Genomic DNA, 13953 nt, shown 5'->3' with positions numbered 1-13953 from the left:
CAGTCGCTTAACCAACTGAGCCACCCAGGTGCCCACTATCTTTTTTTTTTTTAACATATAATGTATTATTTGTTGATAGACATTGGGGAGGGTATGTGCTTTGGCGAGCGCTATGAATTGTGTAAGACTGTTGAATCACAGACCTGTACCTCTGAAACAAATAAGTTTCCCCCTTTCAAGTCATGTATTCTTTCTGTCCAGATGCCTAAAAGATTTTTTTTAACTCAGCAAAAATTTCTTGAATTGCACTTTTTAGTATTTGTTCTGTTCCCTTTCTTTGGTTTTCCTCCTCAAGGACAACTATTACTCGTCTGTTAGACCTTCCTTCTCTTCTATTCATCACTCTCCTGAATTCTCTTTTACTCTCTCTTAATTTCTTTTTGTTTTGTTTTTTCTTGTGCTTGTTTGTTCATCTAGTTACTCTTTATTTTTAAAAATATTTTTTTTACTTAGTCTTTCTTGAGTTATACCACCTCATTTCTGAGTTTTTTTCCTAATTTCAATTTACATTACTCTTGCATATCTGGCATTTAATTTTCTTAATGTTGTTTAGCTCATTTTGAAATAGTAAATTTCAAAGGTTTGATCTACTATCCTTGCGTATTTTCAATCTCTTTTTGGGGGTGTGCTTGTCTATAGGAATGGTATACTCCTCAGTTTATTTTGTAAGGTATTTAACCTCAACAGATTTTTGATGCTTACTTTCTTTCACATGACCTGTTCCTCTACATTCCCAGATGTTCAAATAGCTTTTCTAAATATACAGAGCTCCCTCTCCCATTGTTTTCATTAGACCAGAGCCGAGGGTTCAGCAAACTATAGCCTGCAGGTCACATTGGTTCAGGTCCTATTTTTGTTTGAACCCCACTGAACTAAGAATGGTTTTTGCATTTTTGAAGAGCTGTAAACAAACAAACAAATGCAGGTGAATACATGACACAGATAATGTAGGCTGCAGAGCTAAATATTTACCATCTGGGCCCTTTACAAGAAAAGTTGGCCAAACCCAGACACACACTAAAAACTGTACGGCAGCTTGCTTTCCAAGTTTTCATGACTTTGCTCTCTTCTACTTTTATCTGGACCTTCTCTTCCCTTCATTTCTGTTGGTTCTGTCTGCTCAAATCTCAACTCTGTTGCCAGCAGTTTGTCCCCGGCGTAAGTCCTGTCCTGGAGAGGAGATTTTGTAGGCTAGTTTTGTGTACTTAGATTTACTGTCCACAGATTGGCCTGCTGCATTTTCTAGCATTAGCTGATAGGTATTTTAGAACTATTTCTGTTTTGAAGTTGGATGCCTCTCTCTGATTTCTCCTACACAGATGCTGATAACATGCAAGTCCTAAGGTTGTTGGTGGTTTGTCCACATGGCAATTATATTTCGGGGTTTGAGAGTATAGCTCATTGCCTACTTTCATTGGAATTGTCCAAGTGCTTGTGGTTGTCTATCTAGTCAATCAGTCTCTTATTATGGGAAGATTCAGGAAGATTAAAAACTGTATTGTCACCCCTGCCACCTGCTTCCCAGAATCACACTCACTCATTTTTATACAACAACTTACTTAGTAGATTATATTAAATTTTATTGCAGGAAAATGTTTACCCTGGATATTTCAATACACTAAGTAAATCATCATGTTTATTTTCTTTCTGTTTTTTCTCCAGAGTCAAGTTCCCATTACGTAATCTCCCTAAAAGCTTTTAACAATGCAGGAGAAGGAGTTCCACTTTATGAAAGTGCCACCACCAGATCTCTAACAGGTAAGCTGAAATAGTTCATCCTCTTATGACAAGGTGGCCAGTGTTTAAGTTGTGGTGGGGGGGAAAAAACCTAAAGCAAAATACAAAGGAAAAAAACAAAATGTATGTAATCATGTTCTGAGCCTTGAGTGTATATGTATGCATGCATATTTGTGTATACGTGTATGTACATATACACACACATAGTTCATTATCTTCTTGGTTTACAAAATTAAATGAGAGGAAGTCAGTCTATAAATTAGTGTGTGGACTTAGAGAATATAGATCTCTCCTTTTCTGTCTTCTCTCAGTAGCTTATATTTTGGTGGCTCAATACCACTCTTCATTCTCGTGTGCATCTTGTTTCATCTTGCAAATCAGTGCAACTGAGGCAGGAAAGTTTCTGTGCAAAAGCCACCAGATGCCCAAATGGCCACTTGCTTCTCTACAGAGGATCCTTCAAACTAATGTGACAAGGAAGGACTGACCTCCTGGGACTGGTTTGGACTAGGCTGAGTCAGACAGGTGACCTTTTCCTGAGCCAGGCCGATAGGTCACCCCAACAGTGCCCAGAGCCTTATGATATTTAAAGATCTGGCTGCTTCCAGGGTTTCACACCTCTAGGAGTTCTTATGTGAGTTGGACTGTGAAGGCAGAACACACACACACAAAAAAAGAGCCGAAGGAACTCAGAACGGAATGGATAAGAGAGTGAGATGCAGGAAATTTACAGAGACTATTTGTGAGCAAGGCTGAGCTTACTCAAAAATAGAATAAATACCACCCCTGGGGGGCTGTTCAGAGTCACTGGAAAGTCACACAACCATCCCCAATAGCTTTATGTCTGAAATCTGGAAGTGAAACCCAAGAGGTCCATCTTTTTAGTGAGTTATTTGATCCTGCCCCCTTTCAAAATCCACAAGCCTCAGACCTCATTTAAGTCATCAGTTACTTTCACCTTAATGAGAATAAAGGATCTGAGAGCAGGATTTCATAGCGAACACTAGAGAACATGGAAAACTGCTGGGTGCCTGAGTATGAAGTCCTGACAAGGAGGAGTAAATCACCTTAGAATAAATAGTGGGATCTGTGACTTCTGCTACCACCTAAGTTTATGTAAACTTTGTACAGTTTGTTTTTCAAGCCCACAAGCTCCATTCATAGGCTCTCTTGAAAATACACAGTTTTAAAGTGAATTCAGAGTTGTTACATGATGGTTTCCAAATATACCATCACTTCATTAAGTTCAACCAGATTTTCTTGCAAGGCAAAGTTGTTGTTCCAGAGTTTGCTTGAATCTTTGGTTCCTGTTTCCAAGGTCTATGATCAGCCTAAAGTGGTATGCAAAATTTTGGGTATGTGTCAATGTATTTCTTTATCTGTGGAGACAGTGTGGCTCTCTCATTGTGTAATCAAAAGGGCACATGTCTCCCCAAAAGGGCAAATAGGCAAATAAGAAGTATTACCTGAGAGAATGTCTACTGTCAAATGTATTATCTCTAAATAAGATGAGGTGTATGGAGGTTCAGAATAGGAAACCATGAGATAACATGATGAAGGGTATCTAGAATGTTCGCTTCCCCTTATTCTCTTGTTCTGCCAGTAACAGTGTTCTTTGGGAGATACCAGGTCACTTTAGCTCTACTTGTTCTTTCCATAATTTGTATTTAGTAAGCTATCTCTTTCCTGTCAATGGTAAAAGATGTTGAGCACCTACTCACCAATGTGACCTTGAGCTTGTGATCAGGCAACACAAATTATACTATGGCTAGTCTTTTAAAACTAAAGCCCACAAAGAAGAGACACTCAGGTGACCAAAAAAAAATCAATTTTGAGCAGAAAGCAGTAGTAGTAAAAATAGAGTTTACATAAACCAAAGATAAGCTGCTCACAAAGAACGATTTGGGACATTAACTTCTGCCTTCACATTTGTTGTCATTCTTTAATCCTCGGCATATGGCATTCCCAGAGTGGTTTCTAAAACACCAGTAATCCATAAGACTATTTTTCTCTGATAAGACTCTAATTCTAATGGATCTGGAGGAATGAATGGATACCAAAAGTTGGAAATTATGTGAGGCATTTTCTTATTGAAGTAAAGTCAGTAGGGGTTTGAAGAGGAATGAGTAAAACCAGTCCTTTCTTGGATGTGGCAGACTTATTTTATTGTGTTTCCACACATCATGGAGAACAAAGGACAAATAAACGGAATCAGAGGTTAAGGTTCTGGGAGAAATTCTATCAATAAATGTGTCATAGTGCCACAGAGAAGGCATTCTCTGTCTCGGAGCTCTACAAGTATTCCCATGAGCAGACTTGGAAGAGGCCAGCATAAAGTAAATAAAAAATCAGAGGCAATAAATGCATCAGACTGGATTATCAGGCCGTGATGATTTCCACAACACCTGCTCTTAGGTGGAGCCTCTTCTCTGAAGCCTCATCTCATCCTGAGCATATTACTATTAGAGCTGAGGAAAGTTTTGCCAGGTCAAATGGGTGTGTTAAGAGTTTTATTTGTGCAGTAGAGCTTTTTAGTTCTTAATGTTGCAAGAACAAGACATTCTGAGCCTGGAGAAGGGAAGAGGGCAGGGGAATAAGGAGGTGTGTTGTTTGAATTTGTTTATTCTCAACTGTTTTATCAATGTCCGAATGAAGTATAATCCAGATGTAAAATTGTTATTTTTTAAAAGCTTGTTTTGAGCTTTAGTATGTGAACTGAAAATTCATGAACTCTTACCAAAATATTTATTAGGAATTGAATAGGTTTCTCTTTTTAGCAAAAAGTTTGAGGCTATGTTTTTTCTTTTTAATTTTTATTTAGTTTTTACTCTTGAATATAACCACTGCAAATCAACAGCATATAAGGCACCTAAGAACTGGAAAAAAGTTATTTAGCAACAAAAAATGGTGTTTTTTAACCAAAAAAGTGCTTTTAATTTAACTGTGCTGAGAGAAAGATAATTAGCAGTGTATGGAGCATACATGTATTTAGAATAGTGCTCACTATCCACTAGAACATTCTGCTTTGTTGGAAAAGCTCTATATCTATACTATCCAAGATGATAGGTTGGCTTATATGGCCATGGGATACTTAAAATTGGCTAGTGCAACAGAAGAAGTGATTTTTAAGTTGTATTTAATTTTAATAATTTAAATTTAAATTGTCCGTGTAATTAGTGGCTCTTGTATTAGTACAGATCTAAAGGAGATGGCAAGTAGAATGACAAGCCATGCCTGAAAACAAATTCTCTAAAAAAAAGCCAAGAAAAACTTGGCCAGGGATAGAAATTCTTAAATTATGTAAGTCCATAGATAAATACCAACAAACATTACTTGAAATTTGAGGGACACATTCTGGAACTGAGACTCCAAGAAATTCCACAAGTCATGAAAAATACACTGTTGTAAAATCCAGAAAGAGCCAGAGTGGGTGTTAGCATTTCTTGAAGTAGAATCACTATTCTTCAAAACCTTACCTATGGCACCTGTAGCAGATTATTACATTCATATCAGTTTAAAAACCAGGTTAAGCAAAGAAACAACATATATGGTAAAACACATTATGTAGGTTGGTCAAAAAAAGTTTGTAATTCAGAATAGTCTTCCTGTTGTGTATAACATTCTTCTTGGAAAGTTGGCTTAGAAACAAGGGAGGCAGCACCTGTTACAGTTTGGCCAAAACACCTGCCACCGATACACCGACCTGATAACTGATTGGGATCCTCCTAGAAGCTCTTCAGCTCCCCCTTCATCATTCCATAAATCCATTTGGGTTTAAAGGAGCCCTTAATAAAAAGACACAATCAAAGGAAATACGGAAAGCCTGGGCTCTGTCATTAAATTTTAAACACACATTTTTCTTTTTCTCTCTTTCTCTTTTTTTTCTTTCCTTTTGTTCTGTTTTTGTTTTCAGGTTTTATGTTTTGCTCCAAAGACCACAGCCCAGTAAACTACTAAATAATTCATTGGAAAACAGAGCGATGAGTAGGGGGTAGGCATTTGAAATACAGTGGACAAAGTGAAGTAATCGTCAAAACCAGCCAGTACTTGCTTGGAACTAGGCTATTTAAAAATATAAACTCTGTATGTACACTGCTTCAGATACTCTACATTTTAGCAGGAGAGCTCCCGAAACGTCCTCAGATGCCCAGCCTGAGGGCTTTCTTCTTTTTTTTTTTTTTGTTAGTGAGAATACATATTACATGATTTAAAGGTAAATTTTCAAAAACTGAAAAGTCTTAGGCTTTTATAAAAGGCTTAAAATTGGACTCTTACTATGGCCACAAGACAAACTCTTCTGACTGGGATATCCGCAGCATAAAAATGAGTACAAAATTTTTCTAGAGAATTTTCTAAAACCACACATGTCATCGTGCAGGTTCTGATTATGTTAATCAGGATCAAAGTCTGTGTGTACCTCAGTTCGTTCTGTCTCCCCAGCCAATAACATAAAGTTTTCCCATGGAACTTGACACTTTGGAACAAGTAATATGGAATATAGGTATGCCTTAAGAGCCTTAGTTAATTACTCTGTGGGAAAGTGGGTAAAACAGATACATCCATACTTTCTTTAATGATTTCAGTCCAAGAAAACCTGCCACGCCAAGTGCTAGAAGAAACCTAGTTATCAAACATATCACTGGGGCACACGGGCCATGGACCTGGTCAGTCTGGCTTTATGCAATCATAGCCATAGATGGATTGCTATAGACCTCAGAGCCCTTTGGGCTTTATTACTTGTTTCTTGCCTAGACAATATTTATGCAGATATAAGCTAAGCAATAATGAAAGCATTAGAGAAACCGAATCAAGTTAGAAAAGGAGAAAAATAAACAAACTTAAAAACAGATATTGGATAGGCATTTATTTCCTTAACAGGAGGAAATAAACCAGACACTCCTTTTGATCTTGTTATTTTAAGTTATCTGTATAGTTATAAAACTGACAAGTTCTATACTAGACCTTTTAAGAAGCAATGTGCAAAACGCCAAGACGAAATGGACTTTTAAAATATATAGCTAGAAGTGACCGCCAAAAGTGGAGCTGATAAAACCACTATAGGGAAATGAGTGAGTTACAGAAAATAGTATTTTTGTAATAGAGCAATACTGTTTCTAATGAGTTTTCCGATTGAATTAATTGTATTTTTTTCTGTTCTTCTCATGTTCCCTTTCATCATTATTGCCATGCATTTAACTCATTGTGACGTGTTACCACTGATATTTATTTTTTTAACTCTTTTATTTATGTATTTATTTGTTTGTTTCATTTGGCGGGTTTTTAAACCCAGATCCCACTGACCCCATTGATTATTATCCTTTGCTTGATGATTTCCCCACCTCGGTCCCAGATGTCTCCACCCCCATGCTCCCACCAGTAGGTGTACAGGCTGTGGCTCTTACCCACGATGCCGTGAGGGTCAGCTGGGCAGACAACTCTGTCCCTAAGAACCAAAAAACATCTGAAGTGCGACTTTACACTGTCCGGTGGAGGACCAGCTTTTCTGCGAATGCGAAATACAAGGTGAAGTTCTAACTGATAGCGTAAAATTTAAGATGAACTGTCATTTGCTTAAAACATTGTTTTCAATGCTTCCTGGGCTGTCATGAGTCATTTTGCTGCAGTGGCACTAAATGGAAAACAAAGCATTTTAATAACACAATATCTAAAATTAGAATGGGAATAATTGTATCTTAGGAAGCAATTCTAAGGCAAGGTAGAACAACATCAAGAAATGCAAAATGTTACCCAAATTCCACCAGATGCTGCATTTGTGTAAATGATTTGATTCCGTACAAGGAAATGCCATTTTCCTTTAAAAATAGCAGGGCTCCACTTTCATTTTCGGGATAGATTTTGGTGTCTTTCTTTTTATTTGGAATCTAGATGGACACCAAAGGCAACCCTATTGTTACAGAGACCCATCTTATAGTGCATATGCCAGGGAACACAGCTGGAAGATTTTGTTACAAAGTCCTTAGAAAGCACTCTAAGCCATTAGCATCTACTTTCTCAGTTAGCCTTGAAACACACTCATGTGGTAAAGAAAACCACAGGGCACACTCCCCTTTAACCAATATGAATTAGACCAACCCCTTTCATTGAGTCATCCTACAACCCTGCTAAGAGCTCAGTAGAGACGGATTGTGGAGGCATTGTTTTTACTACCTCTAAATCTCTGTCAGCCAGCCTTAGCAACTCCAGCAAATAGTTGAATACGGGGACAATTTTGTTACCTCCTAAGCCTGCCATAATGTTAGTATATACAAACAATACACAAAATGTAGTCTAAAATGAGAAAATCAACAAGTGACTATCAAGTACCTACTATGTACCTAGAGCTGTACTAGATGATAGAGGCAGTTACACACAGTTTAGTTGTTGCTACTTAACATATCATTGATAATTTTGGAATGAGTAAGACACTCAGTTCCATTGATCCATTGATACACTTCAAAGAATTCATAAGTTATTCAAGTGACATAATATATGAAAATGCATTTAAAACATAAAGCTTCACCAGATAATGATTTGGGATGAAGAAAATAGCTTTTTTTTTAAAGATTTTATTTATTTGACAGAGAGGGACACAGCGAGAGAGGGAACACAAGCAGGGGGAGTGGGAGAGGGAGAAGCAGGCTTCCCGCGGAGCAGGGAGCCCGACGTGGGGCTCGATCCCAGGATCCCGGGATCATGACCTGAGCTGAAGGCAGATGCTTAACGACTGAGCCACGCAGGTGCCCCAAGAAGATAGCTTTAAATATAAGATCATACATGTTCCCCAGTAACCAAGGAGCCAATAGTTCAATCCTGGCACTCCAGCTTCTTCAGATGCCCCTTATCTGAGAAGAGAAGATCCCTTCTCTTTACCATTCCACTGGGGTAGCTCTCAGAGAGAATTTGAATCTCCTGATATTTCATCCAGTGTCCTTCCCACTAAACTGCCATCTTGCTTAATCTAGCCTCTAGCCAGTGGTGATTTCAGGAATGACAATATCCTTTGGGAGTGTCTAACTCTAAAGACCCTAGAGATAAATCAAAATCCCACCAATAATATTGTAAATCTGCCTCTTTCTTCCTGTAGGCATGCTAGATCTGCTTCTAGTCTCTTTCAAATTTTAAGTGGTATAAAATTCACATTTCATCATAAATTAGTTTTTAGTTGAAACCATTTTAAAAAGCTTTCTTTGGTACTGTCACCCTGCTAGGTCAGGTATTTGGAAAAACTCTCCAGGCAAGTCCAAATAGTATCATTGATATAACATATGTTTTAAGTACCCTATCCATCCCCTTGCAGTATTAGATTTAAGGCTCAGCAGAATGATAAATAAAGATAACATTATCGGATAAGACAACCAATGAAACATATGAGAACATTAAAAAAAAATTCTCTCTTTATATACAGATTGCCCAATTCTAAGTTTACTTTCAAAAGACTACTTTAAAAATTTTATGCTCATAATTGCTGTACTTTGTTGATACATTCATTTCACAGAATGGCCATGGGTACTTTGCCAGTATATGAAATGTTCTGCAGGACAATGATTATTCTCTGCAGAATGGCTTAAGTTCCAGAATTTCTTGAGGCAGATTATTTTGGTTGAATAGTTAATACCAGCACACATGGAATTATTGAGTCTCACAGAGAATGCCTGTAAGACTCAACCCAATAACTATTCCTTGTAAGCTGAGGCTGATTTGTCTCATGGATTGAAGTTTCGGAATAGAAAAAACATTCTGCCCCCCTTCGTACACACCCACACTCTACATCCTCACCCTGAGAGGAAGAGTTTTAGAGGAAAGGGTGGTGTAAGTTGGATAGCAAGGATAAATACAGACCATATCAAGCCCACTAGAAAGTAATACAGTAAGCTTACATTTTACAAATAATGTTAATAGGATGCTTTGGTTTTACATTGGGAACTTCTCAAACTACTTTCATACCTATTACTTCATCTCACTCCCCAACACAGCTTTATGAGGTGGGCAGAACATATACAGGATAGAGGGGGGGAAAAAAGAAATACATGGAGTCTAATGACTTGGATGCAAGAGTTGGCTTTTCTATGTCCTGTCATGTCATTGAACTTGCTCAATCTCATTTTTCCCATCTATATGATTGGAATATTCACACCTACTATAAAAAGAGTAAGATTCTCCATAGTTAAGCATGTATGTAGATCCCTTTATAAAGACATCATTAGGTTGTATAACTTGAAAAAGTTTTCCCATGAAACTTCAGCTGGAGCTCAGGTGACCTAATGGCATTATCCAAGGCTATCCCCACAGGAGTACTCTTCTACTTCATTTAATCCCAAATCAAGCCATATTCCAGACATTTATATTTTGATTATCTAAAACTCTGTTTTGATTTTCCTTATCAGAAGGGGGAATTTTCTGTAATTTACTTTCTACTGAAATGATTAATCACATGTTTTATATAAATTTCTATTCGAAATACATTCACTGAGTATTGACTAGTGCTTACCAGGTATAACATGGCTATCCCAGAAGATACAAAGTTGTGCAAGACTCAGTCACACCCTCAAGATACAATTCAATAGGGACCTTAACACATTCCTAAGTTATATATCATGTTAGACAACGCATGAAATATTGTAGCTAACATTTATTGAATATGTTCCCTGGACCAGATACTATGTTTTACTTTACAGACACTTTAAGTAATGCTAGGAGGTCAGTGCTATGGTTATCTCCATTTTATGGATAAGGAAGTTGAGGCTCAGAGTTGCATTCTATGTTGCATTCTATGCTTTCAAAAGTAACTGGCCATGATTTTCCAAAGTACTTCTAGGCTAATGATTTATTCTGAACAATAACCTTCCATGAAGTTCCTGAGAAAACCCAATGAATCCATGGTATTTACAGAAGGCAAGTGTGTCATTCTAAAACACAAACAAGGACAGTATTGCTTAGCGGCCTCCCAAACGCCAGTGATGTTTATGTTCAAAGAGACTAGTTTTATAAAAGTATGATCTTTTCTTCCTAGCTGAAATATTTCTCATTGTCCCATTTCTCCCCTTATTTCCGTTTCTAAGACTTAGAGGTGTTCATGATAGTGAAGGAAGATAGGGTTGGAAGTTATGTTTCAGCTTGTCAGATACTAGCTGCCCATGTTGTGTTTTATTTGATGAAATTCTATCTTCCTGAGTCTACACAGTATTTTCACATTTACTTAGGGCCCATGTTTTTATAGCTATTTTAAAGAAGAGCTTCTGATAGATGTTTATGAAGTCATCACTTTATTAAGATGGATGGGCACATCATTAAAATGTTATTAGTACAGTTAAATATTTTTTTGGTTTTGTAATGAAATGTAGGATTTTCATAGCTATAATCTAAGGATTCATAGTAGAATAAAAAAGATATACCGCACTACAGTGGTATAGGAGGAGATAGGTGTGACATAAGTGGGGAAAAAGAGCTTTCCTTGATTTTCTAAACAGAGATATTAACAAATATAATAAATATAAAAGTGAAGGTAAATAATAATCTTTGGGGAAAAAAATCAAGATCTAAATACCAAGCATAAATTGATACTTATAAGAGGCATAAATAGGCAAAATTTGCCTGATCACATAGAAAATATTCATTAACCTGGAAGATTAACTTGGTTTTTTTCTTCATTACCATTTTGATCTCTTGAATAAACAATAAAAATAGATACTTTATTTTTTGCTCAAATATCTTTAACCTGCTATTCAAAAGACAAATGAATTCAAAAGATAAGTAATACTAACACAATTATAATCTTTTAATACATATCCAATTTGTTGTTCCCTTCCTAATCAATTGCTCCAGTGACCATACTTATATGTGTGTTTCATGTGAACTTTGCATAAAAAGAAGACCACACAATACAACATTGCTTTTGTTTATTTTCTTTATAATAGCCCAACAGATTCTGGAATCACTGAAAGTTTGTGCTATAAATAATATTAAAAAATCATAAGTAGCAGATCTCTAAAAATTAATTTTATTACTAGTGGAAAATAATCATGATGATTTATTTAAAATGTATAAATTAAAACTACTGAAAAAAAGATTGTGATTATTACAAACAAATGAAAGTTAAAGTCACTGCAGATTAGCTTAAAAATAGAATTGATGGAAGCAAGCAGAATTGGTCCTGAGACAGTGGTTATTACCCCACTTGGGAAAATTGATCAGCTAGCTGCCCCTCTGAACATCACACCTGATTTGATCCATTGTGTTTTGGAGCTACCATCAGCCAGTGTAAACTGGTTGACAGAAAAGAAGTAGAACCAGTGCTGTGTCCTAGGTCTTATGCTATTTGGAAATAGACTGTTTGTTATTTGGTCGTCTCTTTACATGCTTTGACTTAGCAAGTTGATAGAGTTCATCTTCTCTTTGCTTATTCCCCACTGGTACAGTCAGAAGATACAACATCTTTGAGTTACACAGCAACAGGTCTCAAACCCAACACGATGTATGAGTTCTCTGTCATGGTAACAAAAAACAGAAGGTCAAGCACGTGGAGCATGACTGCCCATGCCACCACATATGAAGCAGGTATGTGAAGAGAGTCTTACTTTCAAATTTCGATTTTTGATGGTGTTTCCCAGGTTTTGTGGAAGTTGGAACATATGTGCATTATGATGTCTAAGTTATACCTTATCCTGCAGAAAATATTTTATACTCTGTGGTTCAAAGCACTTTTATATCTAGTTTATTATCCTCCCCACTCTAGAAAAGAAGAAAATGAATCCCCAGAGGTTTGAGTGATCTGGTTTTAATCTGGGCATTGACTCCGGAGATCTGAATATAATTCTTTCTTTCAATACCTTTAAGTAAAGGCAGAAATCCATGCACTGAACTCTGTCCAAAACATTTGAGTCTTTGATTAGCAGTCATGGTGGGTATTACTTTTTTGGAAAGAAATTAGATACAATGCATTACAACCATAATTGCACTGGTGTTTACCATAAATAACCTCAGCTGGGTATGGGAAGAAGTTTCTGGGTGGTTATGTTCACTCCTTAGAAATAAGACAACGCAATGGAAAAAACCTTCATGCAATTTGAAATAGTTCAAATCACAGGAAAGTGTAATTCACTGTAAATTTTACCAGTCACATTTACTATGGATCATAAATGTTGAATTTATAACCTTAACAGATGTGCAGTGCACTTGGCTTTTACATTCACAGAAATCCAAAGTCTGAAGAATACAGGGTTTAAACTGCTGTTTGATTGGTTTCATGGTATTCTATTTAGGGGTAAACTAAACCACACATTTCCAAATTTTAAAATATATATACCAATAAAACTCTCTGGGTAAGTTGAATTTCTTTTTCCATTAGAATTTGTCCCATGGCATTGCAGTTCATTTATTCCAAACTACTACCTTAACTCAGTTCACTGTTAATATTTCTTATATTTTTGTGGATACTTCTTTCTACAAGAAGTTTTCTAGTTTGATTTAATTTCAACATCCTTTTTTTTTATCTTCTTCTATTTTACATGTTTACACGTATTAACTCTTTCTCCTAAAAGTCTGCCCTGGATGCCAATATTCACAGCTTCTTAGGAAGAATAAGACATGATGAATGGGTTATGTTCTATGGGGAGAAAAAGGGCCCTGCTCTTCCTTTTTATTTAAAAAGAGATGAAAGGAACTAAACATAAACCAGTAAGACATTAGGTCTTCCCTGAGCGAAAGAAAAGGAGCAGTAATTTCCTCTTAAAGCAAGCAAATTCATTCATTTTTCCCTTTCATAAAAATAAAGTACACCCTATCATCTGGCTTGATAAATATATCCTATTCATTTCTCATCAACTGCCTAGCCTTGTAGGGACACCAACGGTGAGACCCATGGCTGACAAAAAGATATTAACTGCTAGAGAGTGGTTAATAGGAAGGTGATTGTCAAAACAGATAATGATCTGGACAAAAGTGTAAATAGCATGTGGATGAGATCCCTGGGTGATGATGAGAAGCAAGAAGTAATTCACAAGTGTCTGCAGACTTTATAGCTGTGAGAAGGAAATGAAGTGAATGAAATAATTCTAGGTTTACTTCTAATTCTGCAGTAACATAAAGACTGTATGGGACTGCATAGTTATGCACTTGTGCTGAAATTGCTTGTGACAAAGGTAAGAGTGGTTGGCAAATCCTTGAAATAAAACACCTCATTCTGTCCAGGTGATAAATCCTTAATTTTATTCTAGTTAA

The 13953-nt window shown here is 36.6% G+C and overlaps 1 protein-coding gene across 1 annotated transcript in view; it reads left to right on the top strand.

Annotated features, from left to right (window-relative positions):
* DCC (DCC netrin 1 receptor) overlaps window positions 1-13953 on the top strand; it is a 750254-nt gene that overhangs the window by 620573 nt on the left and 115728 nt on the right. Inside the window, exons 16-18 of the mRNA XM_088019394.1 lie at window positions 1663-1758; window positions 7028-7260; window positions 12153-12291. Coding sequence (XP_087875520.1) covers window positions 1663-1758; window positions 7028-7260; window positions 12153-12291 — 468 coding nt within the window. The remainder of the gene's footprint in view (window positions 1-1662; window positions 1759-7027; window positions 7261-12152; window positions 12292-13953) is intronic.

The sequence above is a fragment of the Eumetopias jubatus genome, unplaced genomic scaffold (assembly GCF_037043125.1).
Source record: "Eumetopias jubatus isolate StellerSeaLion01/CBP00866 unplaced genomic scaffold, mEumJub1_p1.0 scaffold_16, whole genome shotgun sequence".
In the NCBI taxonomy this organism is placed as follows: Eukaryota; Metazoa; Chordata; class Mammalia; order Carnivora; family Otariidae; genus Eumetopias; species Eumetopias jubatus.
The sequence above is the reverse complement of the archived record's forward strand: the minus strand, read 5'-3'. Positions and strand labels throughout refer to the sequence as shown.